At 48.0% G+C, this 23614-nt stretch overlaps 1 protein-coding gene across 2 annotated transcripts in view; it reads left to right on the top strand.

The window, feature by feature from the left end:
• Positions 1-23614, top strand: part of ACAN (aggrecan) — a 46862-nt gene that overhangs the window by 17364 nt on the left and 5884 nt on the right. Inside the window, exons 2-13 of one of the 2 annotated variants that reach the window (XM_048317600.1) lie at positions 4329-4405; positions 4929-5300; positions 5959-6133; positions 6655-6782; positions 7378-7671; positions 9403-9942; positions 10435-10609; positions 11001-11128; positions 11248-11541; positions 11705-11896; positions 12017-15208; positions 23293-23406. In XM_048317600.1, coding sequence (XP_048173557.1) covers positions 4336-4405; positions 4929-5300; positions 5959-6133; positions 6655-6782; positions 7378-7671; positions 9403-9942; positions 10435-10609; positions 11001-11128; positions 11248-11541; positions 11705-11896; positions 12017-15208; positions 23293-23406 — 5674 coding nt within the window. In that variant the 5' untranslated portion in view covers positions 4329-4335. The remainder of the gene's footprint in view (positions 1-4328; positions 4406-4928; positions 5301-5958; positions 6134-6654; positions 6783-7377; positions 7672-9402; positions 9943-10434; positions 10610-11000; positions 11129-11247; positions 11542-11704; positions 11897-12016; positions 15209-23292; positions 23407-23614) is intronic. The other variant, XM_048317599.1, reaches the window with a different exon arrangement.

The raw sequence follows: 23614 nt of genomic DNA, 5'->3' as shown, positions 1-23614 counted from the left end.
AGTTCCTGTGCATTCAGGAGCTCACCTTTTTCCAGCAGCCAGAATACCACTATGGTTTTCAAAGTAGTCAAAGGAGGTTATGTGCAGAGGCCTGTGTTATTTATGACACACATGGTAGGGGCACTGACTGTATTCCCAGTGCATTTCCAAGGTCCAGCTCTCTCCGTAGCCATTCAGCTACAGCTGGAGGCCAGTCAGTAAGATCCTGAGCAGGGGATGCTCCTGGCACTGCTTAGCCTGCTCCAGACTGTACTGTGCCTTTACTCAGTTGTGCAGCTCAGTCACTCACCCCTGAGCACTTTTCCTCTGTGCCAGACCCCATCTCAGCATGCATGCATTGATGCTCCCACACGCTGAACTGCACCTTCCTGCTCCTTGGGCACAGCCCACTCAGTCTGAACCTACTCCTCTGTAAGAGACAGCATCCAGCTTGAGCTAGTCACCCTCCTCTGCCCCGACAGTCTTTTTAGGTGTTGCTTTAGAATGACAGGACCAACCTCCGCAGTTCCCTTGTCCAGACAGACCAGGTCTCCATCATCCATGCAATCTGCTCACACAGACCTCCCTCTTTACTCACTTGCTTCCAGAACTGCTTCTTCAAGCAGCTGTTTACTCATTAGCATGTGCCTGGACATCCCAGTAGAGACAGCACAGAGTAGAAGTATTGCAGCATGGAACCACTGCTGTAACACCGGGACATTAATCAAAGGCATTCCCAGCACAGTGAATCCCAACCAGAGCTCCGTGCAGACTCAGGGTTGGATCTCTTTGGCATGCTTCAGGGGAATGAAAAATGAAGATCAACATTGCAAACAGCACCCTGAGGAGTAGGTTGGGTTTCTTACTGGCAGGGACTCAACACTTTCGCAGAATACACCCAAAACATCGTTATTCTGATTTGTTAACCACTGCTTACAAGGAAAATCCATTTCCTCTGGGCTTCTGTGGGATAAGAAGAGGTTGGGTTTTTTCCTCCATAGCTAAACCAAAATGAAAAGATACTGCTGGTCCCGGCTGTTGTCATATGAGGCTGTTTTTCTTGTGGAAGATCAGCATAAAGCTTGAATAAGACTAAGAGTGCATGGGCTTGTCTTGACTTTGGAACAAAGGAGATTTCCTCCATTCGGAGCATTCTGTTCTTTGATGTCTGCCTGATGGACAGATGAACCTGTTCTCCTCCTGTCCACTGCCAATGTACACAGAAATATCAACTCAGAACAATACCAGTTTGCTGTAGCCACAGACTCTATAAGTCTTTTCAGCCAGCCAACTCCTGTTATAGTTAAACATCTCTGCCTCCATGCTCTAGGGTGTTTCTATCCTTTAGTAGGCAATCCAGGTCTAAAGCTGCCTGCCTCTCTTGGCTGAGTTAATCTCATGACACTCAGGGCTATTCAGCTTACTTGAATTCTGGCAAAATACAAGTTGGTGAAAGGCACCTCATCTAAGCAGCCTGGAGAAGTAAGAGCTTTTATTTAATGCTACTACTGGTGGTTAGGAGAGTGTCCTCTACCCAGATCCCTTCTGCCCTGCAGGACCCGCCCTGACAGAAACTGCATCACTTCGTTTGGTACCAGTTTCAGTGATCCATCTCCCACTGTGCAGAACGTGGACTTTGTTTCCCATTTGAGTTTACTCAGCATATGTCTCGCAATTATTAGTTCTGGTCATGAATTTCTGCTAAATTAAAGAGCCCTTTAACACCAGCAGCCACTGCTTGAAACAGTATTTGAGCACAGTTGTCAACTTCTCAGCTTTTCTTTTTTTATTTGTTACAATAATTAGGCTCAAACTTCCTACTTTCTAGTCTTCCCCCATAAAGCATTCTGTCCAGCCCTCAGATCCTTGTTAGTGTGTTTCTTCACCACCTTTTTCTGATCTCTTCATGACAGCCCAGAGATGTGCAAAGTATTCCCACCATTCACCTCTAATGCACAGAGAGGAATTCCTGTTTGGTTTAATGTTGGATAACAGCAGTTGCTCTCCTGAGTGACTTCTTTCTAGGACTCAACATCCCATTGTCAGGCATGCATCTCTTGTACAATTTTATATTTGATTCTATTAAAATACAGTCTATTTGGAAACCCATTGGGACTAATACTGACCCCAATGGATGCCCATTAGAAATATTTCCCTCAAGGTCCCTCAGGTGGATCCCATTAGAGACCCACCAGCCTGGCTTCTGCTGAGCCATTTTAATGGATGCACTACTGACATTACACATCTTCATATCGTGGAACCTTATCAAAATCTAATTACATCGTGTTGCTGCCATGCAGGCAGCTTTATCAAACAAGCTTAGAATCATGCAAAATAATAAAAGGTTGGAAGCACCTGTTTTATACATAAGTGCCTTAACTAAGATTATTATTACATCTATTCTTCAGTGCTTAATGAACTGAACTCTGTATCAGATTTTCCATTACTTCGCCTGGAGTTTATGTCAATCAAACTAGCACGTATTTCTGAGGCTCATCATTGTGTACCTTGGCTGACTGTGGACACAGTGCTTCAGCACTTGGGACCTGCCCCAGCACTCCAGCACAGATTATGAACGAACATCAGTGGGCCAGCAGCTCACTCAGCCAGCTCTTGAAGGACTCCTGGGTACGGCTGCTTGGCCAAGCTGATTTCAGGCTGTTTGTCAGTAGCAGATGATGTTTCCAATTCCCCTTGCTTTACTGAGGAGCAGAAGGCACTTCTTTGCCCCCCCACAGCCCACCCTGTGGGCATGGCCCCCTCCCACTGACCCAGTGCTGACTGCCAGACTCTTTCACCTCCTCTGCAGAGGGGCAGTCAGCTCCGAACTGCCCGTCCCTGGAGGGAAATGATGAAGTCAGCTGTCATCTGCAGAAGAGGCTTGTAATACATTGTTTGTGCAGACATCACCCCTCACCAGAGAGACACCCAAACACATGTACAGCTCCAAGAGATCTCCCTGAAGTTAGCGCTTACCTGAAATTTTATTCCCATGCACGGCAGAAAATGGGATATCTCCATTTGATCTTGTTCAGCCCTACAAACTGAAGTCTCCACAAGTCTCTGCCAATGTGTTCCATCCCTGTTCTCTCCTATTTTCTGCCAGTAGAGTTGTCTCTATTCACTAAAGATAAGGGTTTGTGGTGTGTCAGGTTCCAATGAATGAGTGCATGATGGTCAGTTTTTTCATAAGTGAAAGGTTAATGCTGAACTGTAGAGGATGGAGTTTATTTTTGGCCTTTTCTTGTGCCAGTGAAGATACGTAATGGAATTTTCTACAAGGCCAATAGGCACGTACCCAGAGTGTTACCTGTCAGATGAAGTCAGCTGGAATCTTTCTAGATCACAGGAGTGCAACAGCCAATATTCAAAGGAAGCACCAGTGATTCAGTAGGTGTGGTCCTTCCTTCTGAGTCAGGGTTGAAACCTGATGCCAGACTGTGCTTGGCTGCCGGAGGACCTGGCTTTTATTTGAAATATTGAAACCAACTTGAGTCTTTGTGGCGATTTAACATGACATGATATTGTACTGGAGGGTAATCCAGTTAGGATTAAATTAGCTGGCCTCCCGATATTGCTTCTGTCACTCAATGTCAGCAGGATGATCCTTTCTCTTCCTGAAGCCTTCAGAAGAAGCAGGTTGCTCTGACTAATTGAGGGATCCCAAGAAGATATTTTTAGGGTGGATTTAAGATGCCCAGGATTGTATCCTGTGGATTTCTTGTATCAATTCTGGATCCGTTTGCACCTTAAGGATATGCTGGCTCTCAGTGCAAGAGTGTTGGACCAAAGAGTTGAAATGTTTGACTTTTCCACCATGCAGAGGGCAAACTTCCCTTCAGAGCATTTTAAGGGATAGAAAATGCTTCCAACCATCTGGCCTGAGAGCCAGTTCTGGTTTGATTTGGGATGCCCAGTGAGGGAGAGCTCCTGTTCTGAGGCAAAGGCTTAGTGGATATGATGGTCCCTCTTGAGTAAATAAGTAATAGGTGTGTGAAGACCTGTTGTAAAATTGTCTTTCTGCTCCATAGGTAAGACTGAATCGCAAGAGAAAGAGTGGGAAAGCAATATAATAAGGGATGCATAATAACACTTCAGACTGTTGTCCATAGCAGAGCATCTTTATTTATTTATTTTATTTATTTATTTTTCTCATGGACTTGCTTCCTGAAGCAAGTGGCACTTTGAGACAGAATCCTTCCCCAGGGATGGGCTTTCCCTTCTGGTGTGAGGAGTGTAGGAGGCTTTAGGGGCAACTGAAAGCATTGCACTGCCCCGCAGCAGCATCCACAGCACTCAGCTCCCTGTGAACATACACAAATCCTTTCTCCCTGTGTTGTTTCTTGCAGGTAAATTATGACCACTTTACTATTAGTGTTTGTGTGTTTGCAAGTCATCACTGCAGCCGACTCTGTGGAGCTCTCAGGTACGTGTCTAGGCCATGGGAAAGCAGGACTGAGCCATGTCCTGCACTCTGGTCCCACCCCCAAGGACAGGCAGCCCCCAGGCACAAGTGTACCCAAGATCTGTGCTGTGCACACACAAGGCTCCTCTGTTTGGAGAGCCACAGCCTCTCACTGCTCTGGTGTTTGGGAAGCCAGGGAGATAGCTGCAGGCAAAGGCAGATTTGTGGGGAAACAAAGAGAATTTCAGCATTTCCCTTTTGAAACATTATCAGGCGTGATCTCACGTGGGCAGCAGCCATGCTGCAGCAGAGCCCTTTGTTCCCTTCATGCCCATATCCAGCACTGGTCCAAAATTCCAAAGCAGCCATGGTGCAGTGGTCATTGCCACAACTTCCCTTTCTAGACTAGACCAAAAAGCTCATGTCTGAATATGTGGGTACAGGTTTGCACAGCAGACATAGGCCCTGGATCATATGGAAACAGGGGATGGTTTGTACTACACGTGTTATTGATGTAACCATTGCTCTGTTTGGGAACTGGCAGACAGTAGTGATGGCCTGGAAGTCAAGATACCTGAGCAGTCTCCCCTGCGTGTTACCCTGGGAAGCTCCCTGAACATCCCATGTTACTTCAACATCCCAGAAGAGCAGGACACCAGTGTCATGCTGACCCCGCGGATCAAATGGAGCAAGCTCTCCAACGGCACCGAAGTTGTCCTGCTGGTGGCCACCGGTGGGAAAATCCGGCTCAACAGCGAGTACAGGGAGGCGATCTCCTTGCCCAACTACCCCGCCATCCCCACCGATGCCACGCTGGAGATCAAGGCGCTGAGATCCAACCACACGGGCATTTATCGCTGTGAAGTCATGTACGGGATTGAGGACAGACAAGACACGATAGAGGTCCTAGTGAAAGGTGGGATCCTGCCCTTGCTCTTTTCTCTCAGTGTGTTGCTGCTTGGCCTGGGTGGAAGGGAGGAAGAGGTACATGGGTAGAGGAGGCACTGCTCTCATAGGAATAATGACCCTTTCTCTCAGATCACAGATAAGGTGATGGGTGGGTGAGCAGAAGCCACGGGCCAAGCATTTATTTTAGCAGGCTAGGACCAGACTAAACAAACCAGTAAAATGACTCATGGCAGAATATGGCAAGAAAATGACTCTTGTGGTAGAAGGTGAGTTACAGAAACAGCAAGATGACATCCTTGGCAGGAGTTGGTACTGGATACACTGCGCTATTACTCAAGCGGGTAAAGCTGGAACGGAGCCTTTATCAGACCTTTAATTTCTCCCAAACATTTTAGGAGATGGGATGCCCTCATCTGGAGAATTGGGCTGTTCTAGAAAAACTTCCATTGCCATATTGCAAAGCCTATCCTAGTAATAGGTGGATAAGGTAACGAAAGTTTTGTACAATCCTTCTCTTTTATGTGGTTTTTGCTTTCTGTATAAGACAGGGAGACAGCTTCCACTGCAGGACTGTACAGGATGAGGTTTATTTTTGCCTTTTTCTTGTGCCTTCTCTGGAAGGTGAGGGGCTGGTGATTGTGAGTGATGGCCATCATCTTTTCCAGGCATCGTATTCCACTACAGAGCAATCTCCACAAGGTACACCCTGAGCTTCGAGAAGGCAAAGCAGGCCTGTGTCCAGAACAGCGCTGTCATCGCTACCCCCGAGCAGCTGCAGGCTGCCTACGAGGATGGGTACGAGCAGTGTGATGCTGGCTGGCTGGCTGATCAGACTGTCAGGTGAGAAGCCATGCAGGGAAGGGAAAGCCACAGCAGGGTCATTAGGGAAGGACTTCTGTAATGAAGCCACCAACTGAAAATGGTTGTTAATAGCAGCTGCTGTAACTGCTGGTGTGCAGAGGGAGGTAGTGGATTGCAAGCTATTCTCTGCCAGAGGGGAGTCTCTAGTGGGAGTGACCACTGCCCTCCTCAGCTGGTGGTGACAACTAAGTGGACAATGGCTTAATTCTTACCCTCCATCTTCCCTGAACAAAACTAGTGCTGTGCCAAGATGCACAAATGTGGCTCAACCAGACCAAGCTGTGCATACCCCACTGGGGAGGCTCCTTGTCTTAATGTCTTTGGTCAGTGCTCCAAGGACGATCAGAGTGAGGGCAGGACGGCAGATCATCCTTTCCCTTCCCCATAACCCAGGAAAAGCCATAAATAACCACACTGGGCAGTGCCCTGCAGCTCCCTCCCAGCCTCCTGTGGCTGCCAGGGTCCTGCCCCTTACTCCTTATCCACAATCTCTCCTTCAGGTACCCCATCCACTGGCCCCGGGAGCGCTGCTATGGTGACAAGGACGAATTTCCAGGAGTGAGGACCTACGGTGTCCGTGAGCCAGATGAAACCTATGATGTTTACTGCTATGCAGAGCAAATGCAAGGTGATTTGTGGCTTTTGTTGCCACTAGACACAGAAGCAACCAGAGCCCTGATCATGCCTAGACTGAACAACTGCAAATACAGAGGCAATGGGCCTAGGGAAAAGACAGGTCAAAGCTGGAAAAGCACATACCCTGGCCAGGCCAGATGTTCTCTACAGTCTCTTTATTAGACCTTGGACAATTTTAATGTCAAATGACTAATGCAGTTCAGAGGGTGGAGTCCGTCTAACCTCCACCAGAGTCCACGCCATCCTGCCTGGTCAGCCATTTGAGTGTGTGACATTCAGAGGTGCCAATCACTCATACTTATGACAGGGATCCATTGATGTTCAGCAGAACAGAACTGCAATTGTCCTTTATCTCCCTCTTGCCCTGTGGCCCCAGCTCGTGCGGTGCGTTTTGCTCCACTCTGCATTTGGTCTGTAAGAATCACTTCATTCTGGTTTACAAAGTCACCAACATGGAGTGGCATTTCACCTCTAAGACACGGGATTCTTCATCTTATCCAAACTCTCAGGAGTGGGAAGGGGATAGAAAGGGAATCGGGATTAAATTCTACAGGTAATTCCTGTGCTAATGGACGGTGTGATTGCAGGCAAAGTCTTCTATGCCACTGCCCCGGAGAAGTTCACCTTCCAAGAAGCTTTCGAGAAATGCCGCAGCTTGGGAGCACGCTTGGCCACCACGGGAGAGCTGTACCTGGCCTGGAAGGACGGCATGGACATGTGCAGCGCGGGCTGGCTGGCCGACCGCAGCGTCCGCTACCCCATCTCCAGAGCACGGCCCAACTGCGGGGGCAACCTGGTGGGCGTGAGGACGGTGTACCTGTACATCAACCAGACGGGGTACCCGCACCCCGACTCCCGCTACGACGCCATCTGCTACAGCGGTGAGTGCTCGGGGCTGCGGGATTAAGCAGCGCCTCTGCACACCAGCCAGCAGGAGCTCCCTGGCCTGAGACAACCTCTTGCTTCTTTGTTGTTGGGGTTTTTTAAAAAAAGAAATAGAGAGGGAGAAAGCAGGTTTGGCAAAGGACAAAATCGTCTGCTTGTGTTCAGATAGAAAGCAGATCCAGAAAGGCTGCTTGACCTGTGCATAGAGGGCTCTGTGGAGGTGGGTGTAACACAGCCTGCTTCTCTCCAATCCTCCCACACCCTCCTGCTTTTATAGCTCTCCTGGAGACACAAGGCAGAGTTCAGGTGCTTCATATACAGGACTTTGAATGCTGGAGAACGAAGCAAAGGAGAAAGAGGGCAGGTCTGACCCTGAAAATGTGTGTAGTGATGAGATGTGATGTGGTACAGATGCGTGACTGAGTTTCCATGCTGGGATAAATCTGAGACTGACACAGTCTCTGGGAATCGTGGATCAAAACTGCACCTAGGAAGTGAAGAGCATCCCAGATACTCCCTCTTTCTTCTAAGTGCACACTTCTTCCTGCAGCAAGAGGGGAAAACACAGTAATATATGGTCTATTCAGGGCAACTAGCCAGAGGCCAACAATTCAAATAGGATTGCCATGGTTAAAAAAATAACAATATTTTAAAATATGTGTTGAAACCCTTCTGAACAGATCTGTTGTGCCCAGATCCATGTCCCAGACCCTTGGAGGTACCTAGTTATGAGGCCAAGTTAAGGACTGGTCCACCAAGCCACAGCCTTCTGGTTATCTCAGGGTTCGCATCTGAAACTGCTGCATGTTGTCAGTCCTTGTCTGAGCATCTTTATAGAAATCTCTGAATCCCTTGAGATCTGAAAGGTACTGGCTAAAATGAACTAGCAGTAAAATGGAGTTGTACATAGAGCAGGGAAAGCAGTATCAGAGGAAAACCCAGGCATTGCCTCATAGTTTTCCCCTCCCCAGCCAAGACCTGCCTTGCTACATATCCAAGATGAGATCCATCCCTCTGTTACCTGCCCTCACAGTTCTGTTTCATGCTGCTCTGTAAACCACTGTCCTTGTTGTCAGCTCAATGCCATGTTAAGCACGTTCTCCTAGACCCAAGGGATGTGACTTGAGCAGGAAAGTGACTTGGGAGGGGAAAGGTGGGAGCTGTTTGAATGTATCTGGTACAGCAAGTGGCCTTGGCTGTCCCGGCAATGGGGTTAGGATGCTTACATGGGATGAGCTCTTAAGTCGTCACGTGGGCAGAGCAGAAGGAGATCACGATCCTGGTGAGGCTTCACGCACTGAGTGTGAGGATCTAGTTGTCTTTCTCCCACGGCTCAGACAGAGCTGCTGAGGAGGTTATCCAAGCTCCCCGACCTCCCTCCGTCCACCTTAACTTCCTTGCAGCAGGCACTAGAGGTCAGTACAGACTTGGATATGGGCAAGGTGATCCCGGCAAGGAGAACTGGCAGGCTAGCGGGGTGTGTCCCCGCTGATGAACCGGATTTGGAGAATGAGGTGGCTCGGTGCTTCTTGACCATGCCCTGCGTGCTGAGGCGTTGTAGAGAGCCACAGTGGAGGAAGGAAAACCATTTCTTTTACCAAACTCTCATGATTTTCCTAATCCCCTCAGAGCCAGTAGATACCCAGCTGCTTCTCGGAAGCAGCGCCAGCACAGTTCACCTCATCAGACTGACCTTGTCCTCTCTGCTGCTTTGTGTCCTGATGCAGGGGATGACATTGAGAGCCTGGTCCCAGGGCAGTTCATGGACGAGATAGGGAGCGAGCTGGGCAGCGCTTTCACTGTCCAGACTGTCACCCAGACCGAGGTGGAGCTGCCTCTGTCACGCAATGCCACGGAGGAGGAGGCCCGCGGCAGCATTGCCACCCTGGAGCCCATTGAGATCACCCCCACCGCCACCAGGCTGTATGAGGGCTTCACTGCCCTGCCCGATCTCTTCACCACCGCTGTCACAGTAGAGACAGCTGCCACAGAGGAGGAAAATGTGACCAGGGAGGATGTCACAGCGGTCTGGACTGTCCCTGAAGAGGCCACCAGCATAGACTTAGGCACTGCCATCACCACCGTAGCCTTAGGCACTGCTGGTACCACTGAAACAGCAGAGGTGAGCTCAGTGGAAGAGTTCCTGGGGGTGACTGCCACACCAGGACTGGAGTCTGCCTCGGCATTCACAGTGGAAGATCAACTTGTGCGAGTGACAGCTGCCCCCGGTGCTGGTCACCTCCCCGAGCAGCCCATCTCCCCCACAGGTAAGTCACCAGGTCTCTGAGAAGCCTGAAGGTCAGCTCATTCTAGAGGTAACCATTCAGCTGAAAACAGCCTGGGTTTCTGCCATCCCAGAGGGCATCCAGGTCCCTAGAGGTGCACAGGCCTGTTTGGGGTCAGGGACAGGCTGAGCGCCTCCACCACAGTAGGGCAGGAGGGGAGACAAGGCTGTTGGCCACCCCATTATGTGATGACCAGGACTTGGGCTGCAGTGGTCACACTCTGCTCTCCCATATGCAGCTGACTCCAGGAAAGGGGAAAGTCAAGGCAGGAAGACCTTAGAGGAGGGCTAGATAGATCCCTAGAACATCACCCTCAGTGGCAGCAGAACTCCATGAATGAGGCATCTCCACCACAGAAACTTTAAGAGGGCCTGGCTCTCACACTGGTTTTTGGAAGACCCTTTCTGGTCATGCATCTTAGTGCAGGGGGGTCCTGTACCTGCTGTCTCACCACTCAATCTTCTCTTCCCCCAGGTGTGGTGTTTCACTACCGTGCAGCCACCAGCAGATATGCCTTCTCCTTCGTCCAAGCCCAGAAGGCCTGCCTGGAGAACAGTGCCGTGATTGCCACCCCCCAGCAGCTCCAGGCTGCCTACGAGGCTGGCTTCGACCAGTGTGATGCTGGCTGGCTGCGGGACCAGACAGTCAGGTAAAGTCACACTGACTTGGGGAAAACACCCCTCAAAATGACTATTCAGCCGTGACATTGAGGCTTTATTCTGGTCTATCCTGCTCCTCTCCTCATCAGCATCTAAAGCTTTGCTGACCCAAGATTGTCTCCAGTCCATGATACTCAGTGGCCACTAGACATGTTCTTGTCCACTTCTTTTCCTCATTTCCTCACCTGTGTATACATCTTGCACCAGTGAGCCCTCCTGGTGTGTAGGAAGAGTAGCAGGAAATTTGTATTTATTGCCTCGGGCTCTGAGCACCTCAAACAGTGAGGCGTTTGTGTCCTGCTCCCAAGCACATTGACATTCTTCAGTCCTGGCTACATAAGATTGACCTCGGGTTACCTCCTCTTTTCCTTTTTTTGGTAGGTATCCCATTGTGAATCCCCGAAATAACTGCGTGGGAGACAAAGAGAACACTCCAGGCGTGCGGTCATACGGCATGCGCCCAGCTTCGGAGACCTACGACGTGTACTGCTACATCGACAGGCTCAAGGGTACATCCTTGCCTTCCCTTGAGCACTGCTGTAGAGCAAAAATGTGCTCCACACCTCCACCTCTGTCTGTAGATGGCTGGGATGCAGGGATTCACCCATTTTTCTCTCCCATCCCTCAGGCGATGTGTTCTTCGCAACTCAGCCAGAGCAGTTCACCTTCCAAGAAGCCCAGCAGTACTGTGAGAGCCAGAACGCCACGCTGGCCTCCGTTGGGCAGCTCCACGCCGCCTGGAAGCAGGGCCTGGACAGGTGCTACGCGGGCTGGTTGGCCGACGGCAGCCTGCGCTACCCCATCGTGAGCCCCCGCCCCGCCTGCGGCGGGGACGCGCCGGGCGTCAGGACCCTGTACCAGCACCACAACCAGACGGGCTTCCCCGACCCGCTGTCCCGGCACCACGCCTTCTGCTTTAGAGGTACCCTCCCAGCCCCTGCAGGGTGCATAGACCTATCTCCTCAGGGAAAGGGATTTCAAAAGGGAGGCAGGGCACGTTGGGGTGCCGGTTTGGGTGAGGCGCTTCGCCGACATCTTGGATTGTGAATTTTTGGGAAGTACCTGCAATGCCTTTTTTGTTCCAGCTGTGCCTCCCGTGGAGGAGGAGGGAGTCACCCCGTTCTTTGAAGATGTGCTGGCAACACAAGTGATCCCTGGAGTGGAGGGGGTGCCCTCTGGGGAGGAGGCGACCGTGGAGATGGAGTCTGCCACTCAACCTGAGAATCAGACAGCCTGGGGAACAGAGGTCTTCCCAACCGATGTGTCACTGCTCTCAGGTGGGCTCAGAGCTTCCTTGTAGCCTCTGTCATACAGGGCTGGTGACATGGGGTTGGGACACTTCCAAAACATAAATAATTTTTGCAACTCCTTCTCTTTGTTTGCTCTTTCTTTTCCAGTGAGTCCATCTGCTTTTCCTCCAGCTACCATAGTACCAGAGGAAACAAGTACCAATGGTTCCATCAGTGAAGTGTCAGGGGAGGTGATTGAATCTGGAGAGCATCAAGTCAGTGGTGAATCTTCAGCATCCGGGTGGGTACCTGCAGTCCCAGATACAAGCGGAGAACCAACTTCTGGCGGTTTTGAACTTAGCGGAGAGCACTCGGGGATTGGAGAGAGCGGATTACCATCAGTAGACCTGCATGCCAGTGGCTTCCCACCTGAAGAGAGTGGGCTGCCCTCAGGAGACCTGAGTGGTGTGCCTTCGGGCGTTGTTGATATCAGTGGCCTGCCTTCTGCAGAGGAGGAGATATCGGTGTCTATTTCAAGGATACCAGAAATTAGTGGGACGCCATCTGAAGTGGAAAGCAGCGGGCTGCCTTTTGGAGTGAGCGGAGAAATCTCTGGCACTGAGCTAGTCAGTGGTGTGTCATCTGGAGAGGAAAGTGGGCTCGCCTCTGGTTTTCCTACCATCTCTCTTGTGGATACCACATTAGTGGAAGTTGTAACAGCAGTGCCAGAACGGCAAGAGGAGGGAAAAGGGTCCATCGGAGTCAGCGGTGAAGGAGATCTGTCAGGGCTCCCATCCTCTGAGTGGGACAGCAGTGGTGGAATCCAAGGCTTACCCTCAGGAGCTGAGCCCAGCGGGGAGCCCTCTGGGGTACCCGAGCTCAGCGGGCTGCCCTCGGGAGGGTCTGAGCTGAGCGAGTTGCCCTCAGGACTGGATGCCAGTGGAGAACCATCTGGAACACATGAGACCGGTGGCCTGGTGGACCTAAGTGGCCTTCCCTCTGGTACTGATGGAAGCAGCGAAGCCTCTGGCATTACCTTTGTAGATGCCACTCTGCAGGAAGTGACAACAACCCCGCCAATTATAGGAGCCGAAGCAAAAGAGACTTTGGAAACAAGTGGATTGCCTTCAGGAGGTGAAGATGCATCAGGCACGGTATCTGGGAGCTTAGACATCAGTGGTGAGCCTTCTGGGCAGGTAGACTTTGGTGGGAGTGTTTCTGGAGTGCTGGAGATGAGCGGATATCCGAGTGGAGTGACGGACAGCAGCGGAGACGTCTCTGGAGTTGATGTCACCAGTGGTCTGCTGTCTGGAGAGGAAAGTGGACTCACCTCTGGTTTTCCCACTGTCTCTCTTGTGGATACCACTTTGGTGGAAGTTGTAACACAGACATCAGTGGCGCAAGAAGTGGGAGAAGGACCGTCTGGGATGATAGAAATCAGTGGATTTACTTCTAGAGACAGAGGACTCTCTGGAGAGGGGTCTGGAGCTGTGGAGTTTAGTGGGTTTCCTTCAGGGGCAGGAGACTTGAGTGGAGAGCCATCTGGAGTCCCATACATCAGTGGAGACTTTTCTGGAGCCACAGATCTAAGTGGACAGTCTTCAGCAGTGACTGATATTAGTGGGGAGGCCTCAGGGCTCCCAGGAGTCACTTTAGTCACTTCTGATTTAGTAGAAGTGGTGACAAGACCAACAGTGTCACAGGAACTGGGTGGGGAAACTGCCACATTTCCCTACAGTTTGGGGCCAAGCGGTGAAGCCTCTGCATCTGGCGAACTAAGTGGGGAAACATCTGCTCTGCCAGAAGGTGCTCTAGAAACATCAACAGCTTATGAAATCAGTGGGGAAACATCTGCATTTCCTGAAACTGGTGTAGAAACATCCACGATTCATGAAATCAGTGGGGAGACATCTGCATTTCCCGAATTTAACACAGAAACATCAACAATTCAAGAAATCAGTGGGGAAACCTCTGCATTTCCTGAAATTGTCACAGAAACATCCACAAGTCAGGAAGCCAGAGGTGAAACATCTGGCTATCCTGAAATTATCATAGAAGCATCCACAGGTCAAGACGTAAGTGGGGAAACCTCTGCGTTTCCTGAAAGCAGCACTGAAACATCCACAATACAAGAAATCAGTGGGGAAACATCTGCATTTCCTGAAATTAGAATAGAAACCTCCACAAGTCAAGACATCAGTGGGGAAACGTCTGCTTTTCCTGAAATTAGAATAGAAACTTTCACAAGCCAAGAGGCCAGGGGTGAAATATCTGGGTATCCTGAAATCAGCATAGAAACTTCGACGGTCCACGAAACCAGTGGAGAAACATCTGCCTTTCCTGAAATCAGCATAGAAACTTCCACAGTGCATGAAATTAGTGGAGAAAGTTCTGCCTTTCCTGAAATTAGAATAGAAACATACACAAATCAAGAAGCCAGGGGTGAAACATCTGCCTACCCAGAAATTAGCATAGAAACTTCAACAGTCCATGAAACCAGTGGGGAAACTTCTGCCTTTCCTGAAATCAGCATAGAAACTTCGACGGTCCATGAAATCAGTGGGGAAATGTCCTCCTTTCCTGAAATTAGCATAGAAACTTCAACAGTCCATGAAACCAGTGGTGAAATACCTGTATTTCCTGAAATTAGAATAGAAACCTCCACAGGTGAAGAAGTTCGAGGCGAAACATCTGCATTTCCTGAGATTAGCATAGAAACTTCTACAGTCCATGACATCAGTGGGGAGACATCTGCATTCCCTGAGTTTGGCATAGAGACACCAACAAGTCAAGAAGCCAGGGGTGAAACATCTGCCTATCCTGAAATTTTCATAGAAACATCCACAGTTCAAGAAGTCAGTGGGGAAACTTCTGCGTTTCCTGAAATCAGCATAGGAACACCCACAAGTCAAGAAGTCCGAGGTGAAACATTTCCTGAGATCAGCATAGAGGCATCCACAGTCCCTGAAACCAGTGGGGAAGCATCTACAATGCCTGCTGCTAACATTAAAACAGCTGCCACATCTTTGGCCAGTGGGGAGCCCTTTGGTACTCCTGAGGAGAAGGAGGTTCCTGACGCAACATCTGGAGCTGTGACACACTCGATCACAGGCTTTTCAGGGCAAACCTCTGTCCCAGACATTGTAATTGGTACCAGGACTCCAGATGTTGAACCAGCACAGGGACTCAGGAACCTTGAAGAGGCTCAGCTTGAAATAGAGCCTTCCCCTCCTGCGGTGTCAGGACAAGAGACAGAGACAGCTGTTGCTCCAGACAATCCCCATCTGCTGGCCACCACCACTGCTGCCCTGCCTCAAGTCTCACAAGAAGCAATTGACGCATTAGGACCCACTACAGAAGGTAACATATGTCTCATATGGAAGGGAAAGCTTTGTGGAAGGGAAGGAGGGGACATAGCTGTCACCTTTTTTGGTTTTTACACAGCAGAGAACACTAACACAGAAGCAGACTTGAGCAGAACCTTGTTCTGATGGAAACCCATAAACATGGGGTTTTCCACAGGTCATGATCGTAGAATCATAGAATTGTTTAAGTTGAAAAAGACCTTTATGACCATCGAGTCCAACCATTAACCCAGCACTGCCAAGTCCACCACTAACCCATGTCCCTCAGTGCCACCTCTACATATCTTTTAAATCCCTCCAGGGATGGTTGCTCAACCTTTTCCCTGGGCAGCCTGTTCCAGTGTTCCACAGAATGGCTCCACCTGCCAGAGATTCCAACCCTGCATGCAGTTGAGAAGTTGGAAAAGATGGGCTGCAAGTCTCAGTCCTGTTCTGTTTCTCTTTCCATGGTGGTCTGTCTTGCTGCCTATAGCCCCAAGTATTGCTCAGCATGTGGCCACCCTTTGGTCTGTGTCTTATGCTGCTCTCTGCAGCTAGAGTGGGATAAACATGTGAGATACTGCTCAGAGCATCACTAGCTTTTGTCAGCTCTGTTGATAAATGCCCTTCTCTCCACCCTGCCTTTTTAGTGTTTTAGTGCTCTGTCTTTGGTTGGGCCCCTTGTTGCCAAGTACAAACAGACACAATAGTTAAGCCTGATTAACCATTTATGGTGAAAACACTCTCCTGGCATTCTGACGAGCATTCCCTGAGCAGAGTTCACATGCTGTGAAAGCATTAGTGCACTGCAGCGAGAAGAAAAACAAAATGCAAGACATTGTGCCTCTTGGCCAAGGGAGGTGCCCAGTCCTGGTAACACAGGATGTCCTGCAGCATCCCTGGACACAGCTTGGTTTCCCTTTGCTGCCATCAGGAGCTGGCACCTGGGGACAAGCCTCGTTTGAGAGCCATCAATGCTTGTGCTGTTGTGTGAGCATCCTGCATGTGCTCATTTCTCAAAGGGCCACATGTTCACGTAGGGCCACATGTTGCTTAAGTATGGTACAAAATGTATGTGGCAAGAGATTGGCACAGCTCCTTCCAGCAAAAGTGTCATCAATTCCACCCCTTCCCACATTACCTCCTAAACTGCTTCTTTTGGGTCAATTTACACCGCTCAGTGTAGCTAGCTCTGGACTCAGGGTCGGTAAGTGCAGGGCTTTGTGAAGCTCAGCCCGGTTTCTAACGTTATTTCCATCCCCAAAGCGTTTCCAATGAGTCACTGCATTTCCCTCTTCATCACTTCTCTCCCTCTGAGAGCACAGGTAATCACAAACCTTTGTTCAGCCCCATCACAGCACATCTGCGCTCCCCTCTGTCTGGGCTGAGCAGCTGCCCCGAGGATGCTGCAGGAGTGGGTGGGGACAAGTCAGCAGGGTCATTCCCACAGCACTGTTCAGCCTGGCACAGCATCCAGGGCTTAGCAGGGTGGTGCAGGAGTTATGGACCCAAAAACCCTTCTTGCAAAAGTAGGCTCTGCTTTTGGGCCGTGCCCACTGCCACGTCCAAGCCCAGAGACAAAAATAAGCCAGCAAAGGCAGCACTGAGGGGGAGGAAGAAAGCCAGTAAGGATCAGTAAAAATAAAAAAAAAAAAAGTTTTTTTAAATACTGGCCTCAAAAAATGGTTTTATTCCACTGCTTTTTCTTTTTAAAAATTAACCACAAGGCGATTGCCAGATTCCTCAGACCATTTGATAGCCAACATTTTTGTGAAGTATTTTGAAAGAAAACCATGTGTTCAGCAGCTCATGTGTGAAGAATCTTGAAAAATATTCTGAAATTGGAATATATGTATTTGCAAGTCACAGACAGGACAATGAAGCAGCTGGGGTTTCTTAGCAGATGACAAGAGGTAAGCAACAACTGCATGAAGTTTAATTGTACACTTCATAAATTAGAAATGGGCTTGAGTACACGTGTACAGCTGGTACTCCCACCAGAGAAGATATTCTAGGGTAAAACTTCTCTTTTTATTGGTAAACTTTACTACAATGTCCCTAAAGGGTTAAATGCAGTCCAGGTCAGGGTATGAAGGAAGCTCATACAGGTGGCAAAAAAGTGTATTGACCATGAACTCAGAACCCCTCTGCAACAAGGCAAACCTCTTCTAGAGAATTACAGCAAAGAGATGACAAAAGAAGAAAAAAAAAAAAAAAAAAGAAGCAGAAAAAGAATCCTGGGCTTCCTTTTTTGGGTTGTTACTTTTTACAGAGCCCTGGGGATTCTGAACATGGAAAGTCTACAAGGAAGAACCCAAAATGCCGTTTCCCATGTTGTGGCTGCCTTTTCACTTGAAGCTTCCCAGTCTTGAAACTTAGCTCTTGCAAAAAAAAAAAAAAATCAGTTCTTGCAAAAAAAAATCAGTTCTTATATCCATGCCTTGTGCTGTGCTCAGGATTTGTAGGATGCAACGGGTGCCCATGAAGTGCAATGGATTTTGACTGGCATTAAAGCACGGGTGAAGCTGGTTCAGCTTTGCAGGAGCTCAGGGTGAGGAACAGGAAGGAATGTGGCTTTTGCCCTCTGGGCCTGTCGTTGGAGGGTTCCAGTTAGATCCAGCAGTCTGCTTAATAGGATGATTCAAGAAGAATGATATTATTCTGCTCTGTAGCCTAAAAGTATCTCTAAAAGCCAGAGCCAGAAGACTGAAGATTAACACTTGCAGTGCCAGTATGTTTTAGTATTTACCCAAATTGAAGGCTATGCGTGTACATGTCTTCAGTCAGCATTTGATTCCTTCATGAGGACAGGGACCCCACAGGCTGAAAGAATTGTCCATAGGCTTGGCTTCCTCTCGCAGGGTTTTGCCAACTCAGTGTGTCTTTTTGCTTCTGGTAGCATTTGAAGATAAATAATTATTAGCTGAAAGAACATGCTGGCACTTCAGTGAAAGGCTGCGGTTTGGAGCACTCTGGCCAGTCAGTGACGTAAAAACTTCGCTCCAGTTGTGAGGGAAAAGAGAAATGTGCTGAAATGGCATCTATTTATGTTAAGTTTTGCTTGTCTCTGGTGAACAAGTCCATGAAGTCTGTTGCCTACAGCCCCACACAGCAGAAGGTTAGAATACAAATGAGGAAAGGTCTTAATGGGCTTTCCTTATGCTTCACCACATGGAAGTAGGAGGGACTGAGTTTTGTTAGTCCAGAGAAAATCATCCAGAAAAAAAAGTCAAGAAAATATTCACCTGATTCAGAATGCTTCACCCAATGTGGAACACAAATTATGCTCTCAAGAAGGAGATGGAGGTACCAGTCCTGGCTGAGAGGCACAGACCCCTTTGTGGCTGAGCAGATGCTTGGATGTCTCCTGGACACACTGTCTGCTTTGCACCAGAAGTTAATTTGTTTAAAAAAACCTTCATCTGCAGAGGTAACCTACAGTCTTGGACTAGTGTTATTTACACATCCATTTACTTTTGCATATAATATTTAGGAGACAGAGATATCCAAGTTTCCTGAGCTCTTTTTCCATGAGAGCATTGGACAAATTGAAGGTTCCAGCAGATCAACAGGTCCTCCTGGAAACTCGATGATATTTAGTAGAATAGAGATTTTAAAGCTGCAGCAACTCCTGCCCCTTCTGCTGCATGGAGACTTCGGTTCAATTATTGTAGTTAATTATTTTAATGACTTAATTGCTCATTGTAAGTCAGCAACTGGCTATGTGATGTTCAATACTAGCATTTAACTTAAAATGTGAGAGAACTGGTTTCTCCAACTCCTCCTATTCTTTTCTTCTAGGAGTCACCCTACAATTGCTCCAATGTTTTTTCTTTGATGTTTGAGCTATCAGATCAGTAGTTCAAACTTCCCAGAAGACTCTGAAAAGCAAATTTAATTTGTACCTGGATTACTTTTTTTCCCAATCTCTAGGAGATAATTATCTAGTTGGTCTCTGATTCCCTGTTTGGATAATTGCACTTACAAAGAGGCCTATGAAGAAAGGGTGAGGGGCACAACAGGAGCTCTTGGGCACCCTGAAAATGCCTTGCCCTTCTCTCTGCCCTTTTTTTCTGCTCTGTGGAACAAAAACAGGAGGGTATAGAAATATTGTAGGGTGTGTTACTAAACCTGTTACTCACAGCTTCAGGAAAACTATAGTTTGTTCAGGGTTTGGGTGATAGCATCCTCTCTGCCCACCAGCTGCTTCTCCTTAGTAGATGTTTTAAACACAAAGCTGACCTTGTTTAATGCTCATCTTCCATACAGGCAGCCATGGAGAGAAATGCACAGACTGCACTGTTTTAGGAAATGGTAGTATTGTTTCTGCTATTGTTGTCTCAGCTTGAGATGAAGAATTTTAAAAGCATTTCCTTCTCACCACTGACACTGCATGTTCACTTGTACATGCCATTTCCCTTCTAAGCAAAACCAGGGCCAATCTATTTTTCTTTCATTTCTGCCAGGTTTCTCTTCCCAATTTCCATGATCCAGTGCAACAAATTTTTTTCCAAAGGCACTGGGAGAACTATAGAATTATAAAATGGTTAGGTTGGAAAGGACCTTAAAGATGATCTAGCTCAGACCTCCCCCCCACCATGGGCAGAGTGGACAAGAATATTTCTCTTGTTTTTAGTTGCACCAAAAGAAAATTTTTCTGACTAAATATAGTGTATATCTGGCAATGGAGAAGAAATCTTAGGAAGAAAATGGTGAAATTCAAACTTTGCATTGCAGCTGTGTAACTCCCTTTTTTTCTCCAGCCAACAGTTTACATTTTCCAGATGCAAGACCTGGTTTACATTGGCCATTTTGTTTTAATTGATTTATTAAAAAAAAAAATATCTAAAAGTTAGACCTTGGGTCCTGTTAGTAGCAAAAAATAGAAACTGCTGTGACAGTAGAATTGAGGAATTTTTGCGACTTCTGGACAATAGTAAGTGCAGTACGAACCCTCTTTAGAAGAGCTGCTAATTCTGCATTATCCTCAAGGAGTGAGTTAATAACATGTTCTAACAGGGTTTCCTATTCTTGGCGTTTTCTCCCCGTCTTTGTTTTACAGCTCCCGCTCTTGAAAGTGAAGGCTGCCTCCCTCCTGCATTCCTCGACTGTCGCTGTCCTTTGTTAGCGCAGGGTAATAATAGAAGTGGTCTTGTCTCCTTGTCAGTTGATAAGCACTCGAGCTGCACCGCAAAGCAGAGCTGGCTGCTTGGATGGCTGCTCACCCAAGCAAATAAATAGCTCGTGTCTAAGATCCTTGAGTGTCAAGGTACCTGGCAGCCAGTGCTGCGGGAGTGGGGCTCGCTCCGTGCTGAGCAGAGCGGGCACACCTTGTGTGCTGCAGGCTTTGCATCCGGCTGAAGAGGTGTGCAGTGATTTGCTGACCTCATCTAGCTCTCAACAATGTGGAAGTGGACACACTTATAGTATATAAAAGGCTATGAAGAAAATCGCTAAGTGTTTTCTGATAGATGCAAAATTTTTTTTTTAAATGGAGTTCTCACCTCCTGTACATCACATTTGTGGCTTAGACGCAATATCCTAGAGACACCCACAAACCAATTTGCCAGGATTTTCAGAGGCAACATCGCTGCCAATTTTACCATTTAGACCTTTCTTAAATACCTCTGAGATCCAGATTTTCTGGGAGGACCAGAATCAGCAACACTTTCTCCAACCTGACAGGTATATTTGAGTTTTCTGATATCAGCTTGGTGAGGTGATTCTACATCCAGGTGGAGAGAGGGTCACTGCCTCAACAGCCCAACAGGCAGAAGGGGAATTTGGTGTTTACGGTCATCACGTGTTTAAAACATCTTCTCTCCAGCCATTTGAAGCACAATTTTGGGAAAAAAACCTGTCTGTGTCTCACTTGTATTTGCTGTTTGTTTCTCCAGCATTACCTACAAGTACACACCCTTTCTCTATGTGTCATAGATAAAAATACATATGTGTATGTATGGAGAGATATGTAACATATATATTATAATCAGAGATTTGTTTTTACTGCATATATAATATGTGCAACCATATTATATGTGATATCTGTAAAAGGAAACTGTTCCAATCTTATTTCCCAGCTGGAAATTTGTGGCAATGACTTTGCACATGTGTCCCTGCTCCCCCCTCCTCCAAGACTAGGGATGGCAGCACACAGCAGGTCTCCTTCATCTCAGAAGAGATCTTGGACACGCCAAGTTTTATTCCACATGGCTGAAGACAGCTGAAGGCTCATTATCCCCCACTAAACATTCAGCTTTAGCTCTTGTGTGTGCTTCCCTCCCACCTCTGCAGTGTTCTTTCCACTTCATGGAGCCTGACGAATGAAGGAAAGCCTTTCCTTACGTGTTCAGCTGGAGCCCACTGGAATCAACATGAACTTCTGCTGCCACTGCTGTCGGGAAGCCCAAAGGGCCTCTTGAGTTGCAATCACCCCTCAGGATTCCTCGTTTTTCTTTATGCTCTCTATCTTCTAGGAACTCCAAGTGTGACTAATAAGCAATACTCAGCCAAGTTCAGCTCCTCTATTCTTCCTCTAGGCTTGTGACTCCCATTTTGTTCTGGAAAGTCTCAAAGTATTTACTAGTATCATGGAAACAGGAATTCTCTTCATGTTGCAGTGAACAAAGAAATCCAGAAAGCTTTTGTGACATTTAGAAGAGCAATCCAGAGTGAAAAATTCCTTCTCTCAGAGAAGAACTGCAAAACTGGAGTAAGAGGCTCATCAGCCATCTGAGGAATGATTTCACTGCTCACAGTGATACAGCCTAGAATAAAGATGACAATCTCCTTGCTCCAAAGCACGCACAGATTTACCATCCAAGGTCAGAAAGGATTTTTCCATCACTTAGGCACGTTACAGAACATGTCAGCTCTTAGAGGACATATCAGACCTTGGCCACTGAGCCACTAGACAGCCACAGGGGTATAGCACCCATCTGCTCTCTTGTGCCTGGGGACACTGAGCAGCTGGGCCTCAGCTCCAAGAAAACAATCTCCAACCAAATACAGCCCAGTCAGAAGATGAACACAGATCTTGGGGAGTCGCCGCTCTGCTCTGCTCTGCTATTTCCACAGCCAGCATGTTTATCATCTTTGAAGGTTTCCTCACTAACCCTGTCATCCACAAGAAAAGCATGGAGAGTTAGTCATCACTTTTAAAGCCTTACATTTCTCCTGAGTGTGAAAGAAATGCTGTCTTGCCTGAGGATCTAACCAGGCGTCATTTAATCCAACCAGAGTGGATGTGTTCCCATTTTCTTCCTTAGCCTTCCTCCTTGTTTCTGAGCTGAATGTGTCTGAAATCTTTCCATTCTGAATGACCCTTCTTCTGATTCCAAAGCTCTCTCCACCAAGATGGAGTCCGCAGCTGGAAAAGCTGTACCAGCTTCTTCCATCCCCTTCACAAGGAAAAGAGCACGTAGTGGCGACAGGTCTGGAGAAAATGGCACTGCACTCCAGTATCCCTCGCCAAGGAAGAAGTGCCCATAGCCAGGCCTAAGATCCTCAAAGAGAAAAAGTTGAGGGTCTCCGAACCACCTTTGAACCCACTTTTTTCCTTCTCTTCACTTTCTTCATGTTCACTGACAAGAGATTTCTTGACGCAGACCTTCATCCAAATTATGGTTAGGAAGAAACTATTAGTGAGGATGGACAACCAGGAACACTGTCTGGTTAGGAGACAGAGATCTGTTTGAGGATGTTTCCATCACTTATGAGAATTCCACATTCTTCCTCATAGACCTTTACCTGGTGGAGACGTGGACACAAGTTTGCATGTTTGATGCATCAGGCAGAGACAGCAGACAAGGAAGAGTTCCCACAGCAAGTGCTGTGTGTTGGATACACCTTGCTGAGCTTGTTCTGATATCTTCAGAGTGGTGTTCAACCGTCACAAATCCAATATCTTCCTTTCAGGGTGGGTTGGGTCTCTTGCCTTCATTCTTCCAGCAGCAGCAGCGGCAGTATGTTATAAAAAACAACCCTCCCAAGTCTCCCCAAAGCAGCTGATATTCCCTCCTAAACAAGCAAGGAAACAAGTTCTCCTGTTGGTGGAGTTGCCTGCCCAGAGCCCTAATGGAAGCCCTTGATTTCTTGCAGACACCGATGTGTGCCACTCAAGCCCCTGTCTGAACGGAGCCACCTGCGCTGATGGCATCGACTCTTTCAAATGCTTTTGCCTTCCCAGCTACGGAGGGGACCTGTGTGAGATCGGTACGGCCTCCCTGGCTTCAGCTAATCCTACTAACTGCTGCACCACCTTGTTCCCATGCTACCCCCAAAAAAAGCTGATCCCCAGTGCTCCCATCAGTGCTGCCCTCATCTCAGTAAGCTAACTTCTAACAGCAGCTTAAAACACGCGAGGGAAAAGCTTTGAGGCTTTTGCACATCTGTTTCGATAAGTTTGTTCCTCACAGCACCA

The sequence above is a fragment of the Corvus hawaiiensis genome, chromosome 13 (genome assembly GCF_020740725.1).
Source record: "Corvus hawaiiensis isolate bCorHaw1 chromosome 13, bCorHaw1.pri.cur, whole genome shotgun sequence".
Classification (NCBI taxonomy): domain Eukaryota; kingdom Metazoa; phylum Chordata; class Aves; order Passeriformes; family Corvidae; genus Corvus; species Corvus hawaiiensis.
The sequence above is the reverse complement of the archived record's forward strand: the minus strand, read 5'-3'. Positions and strand labels throughout refer to the sequence as shown.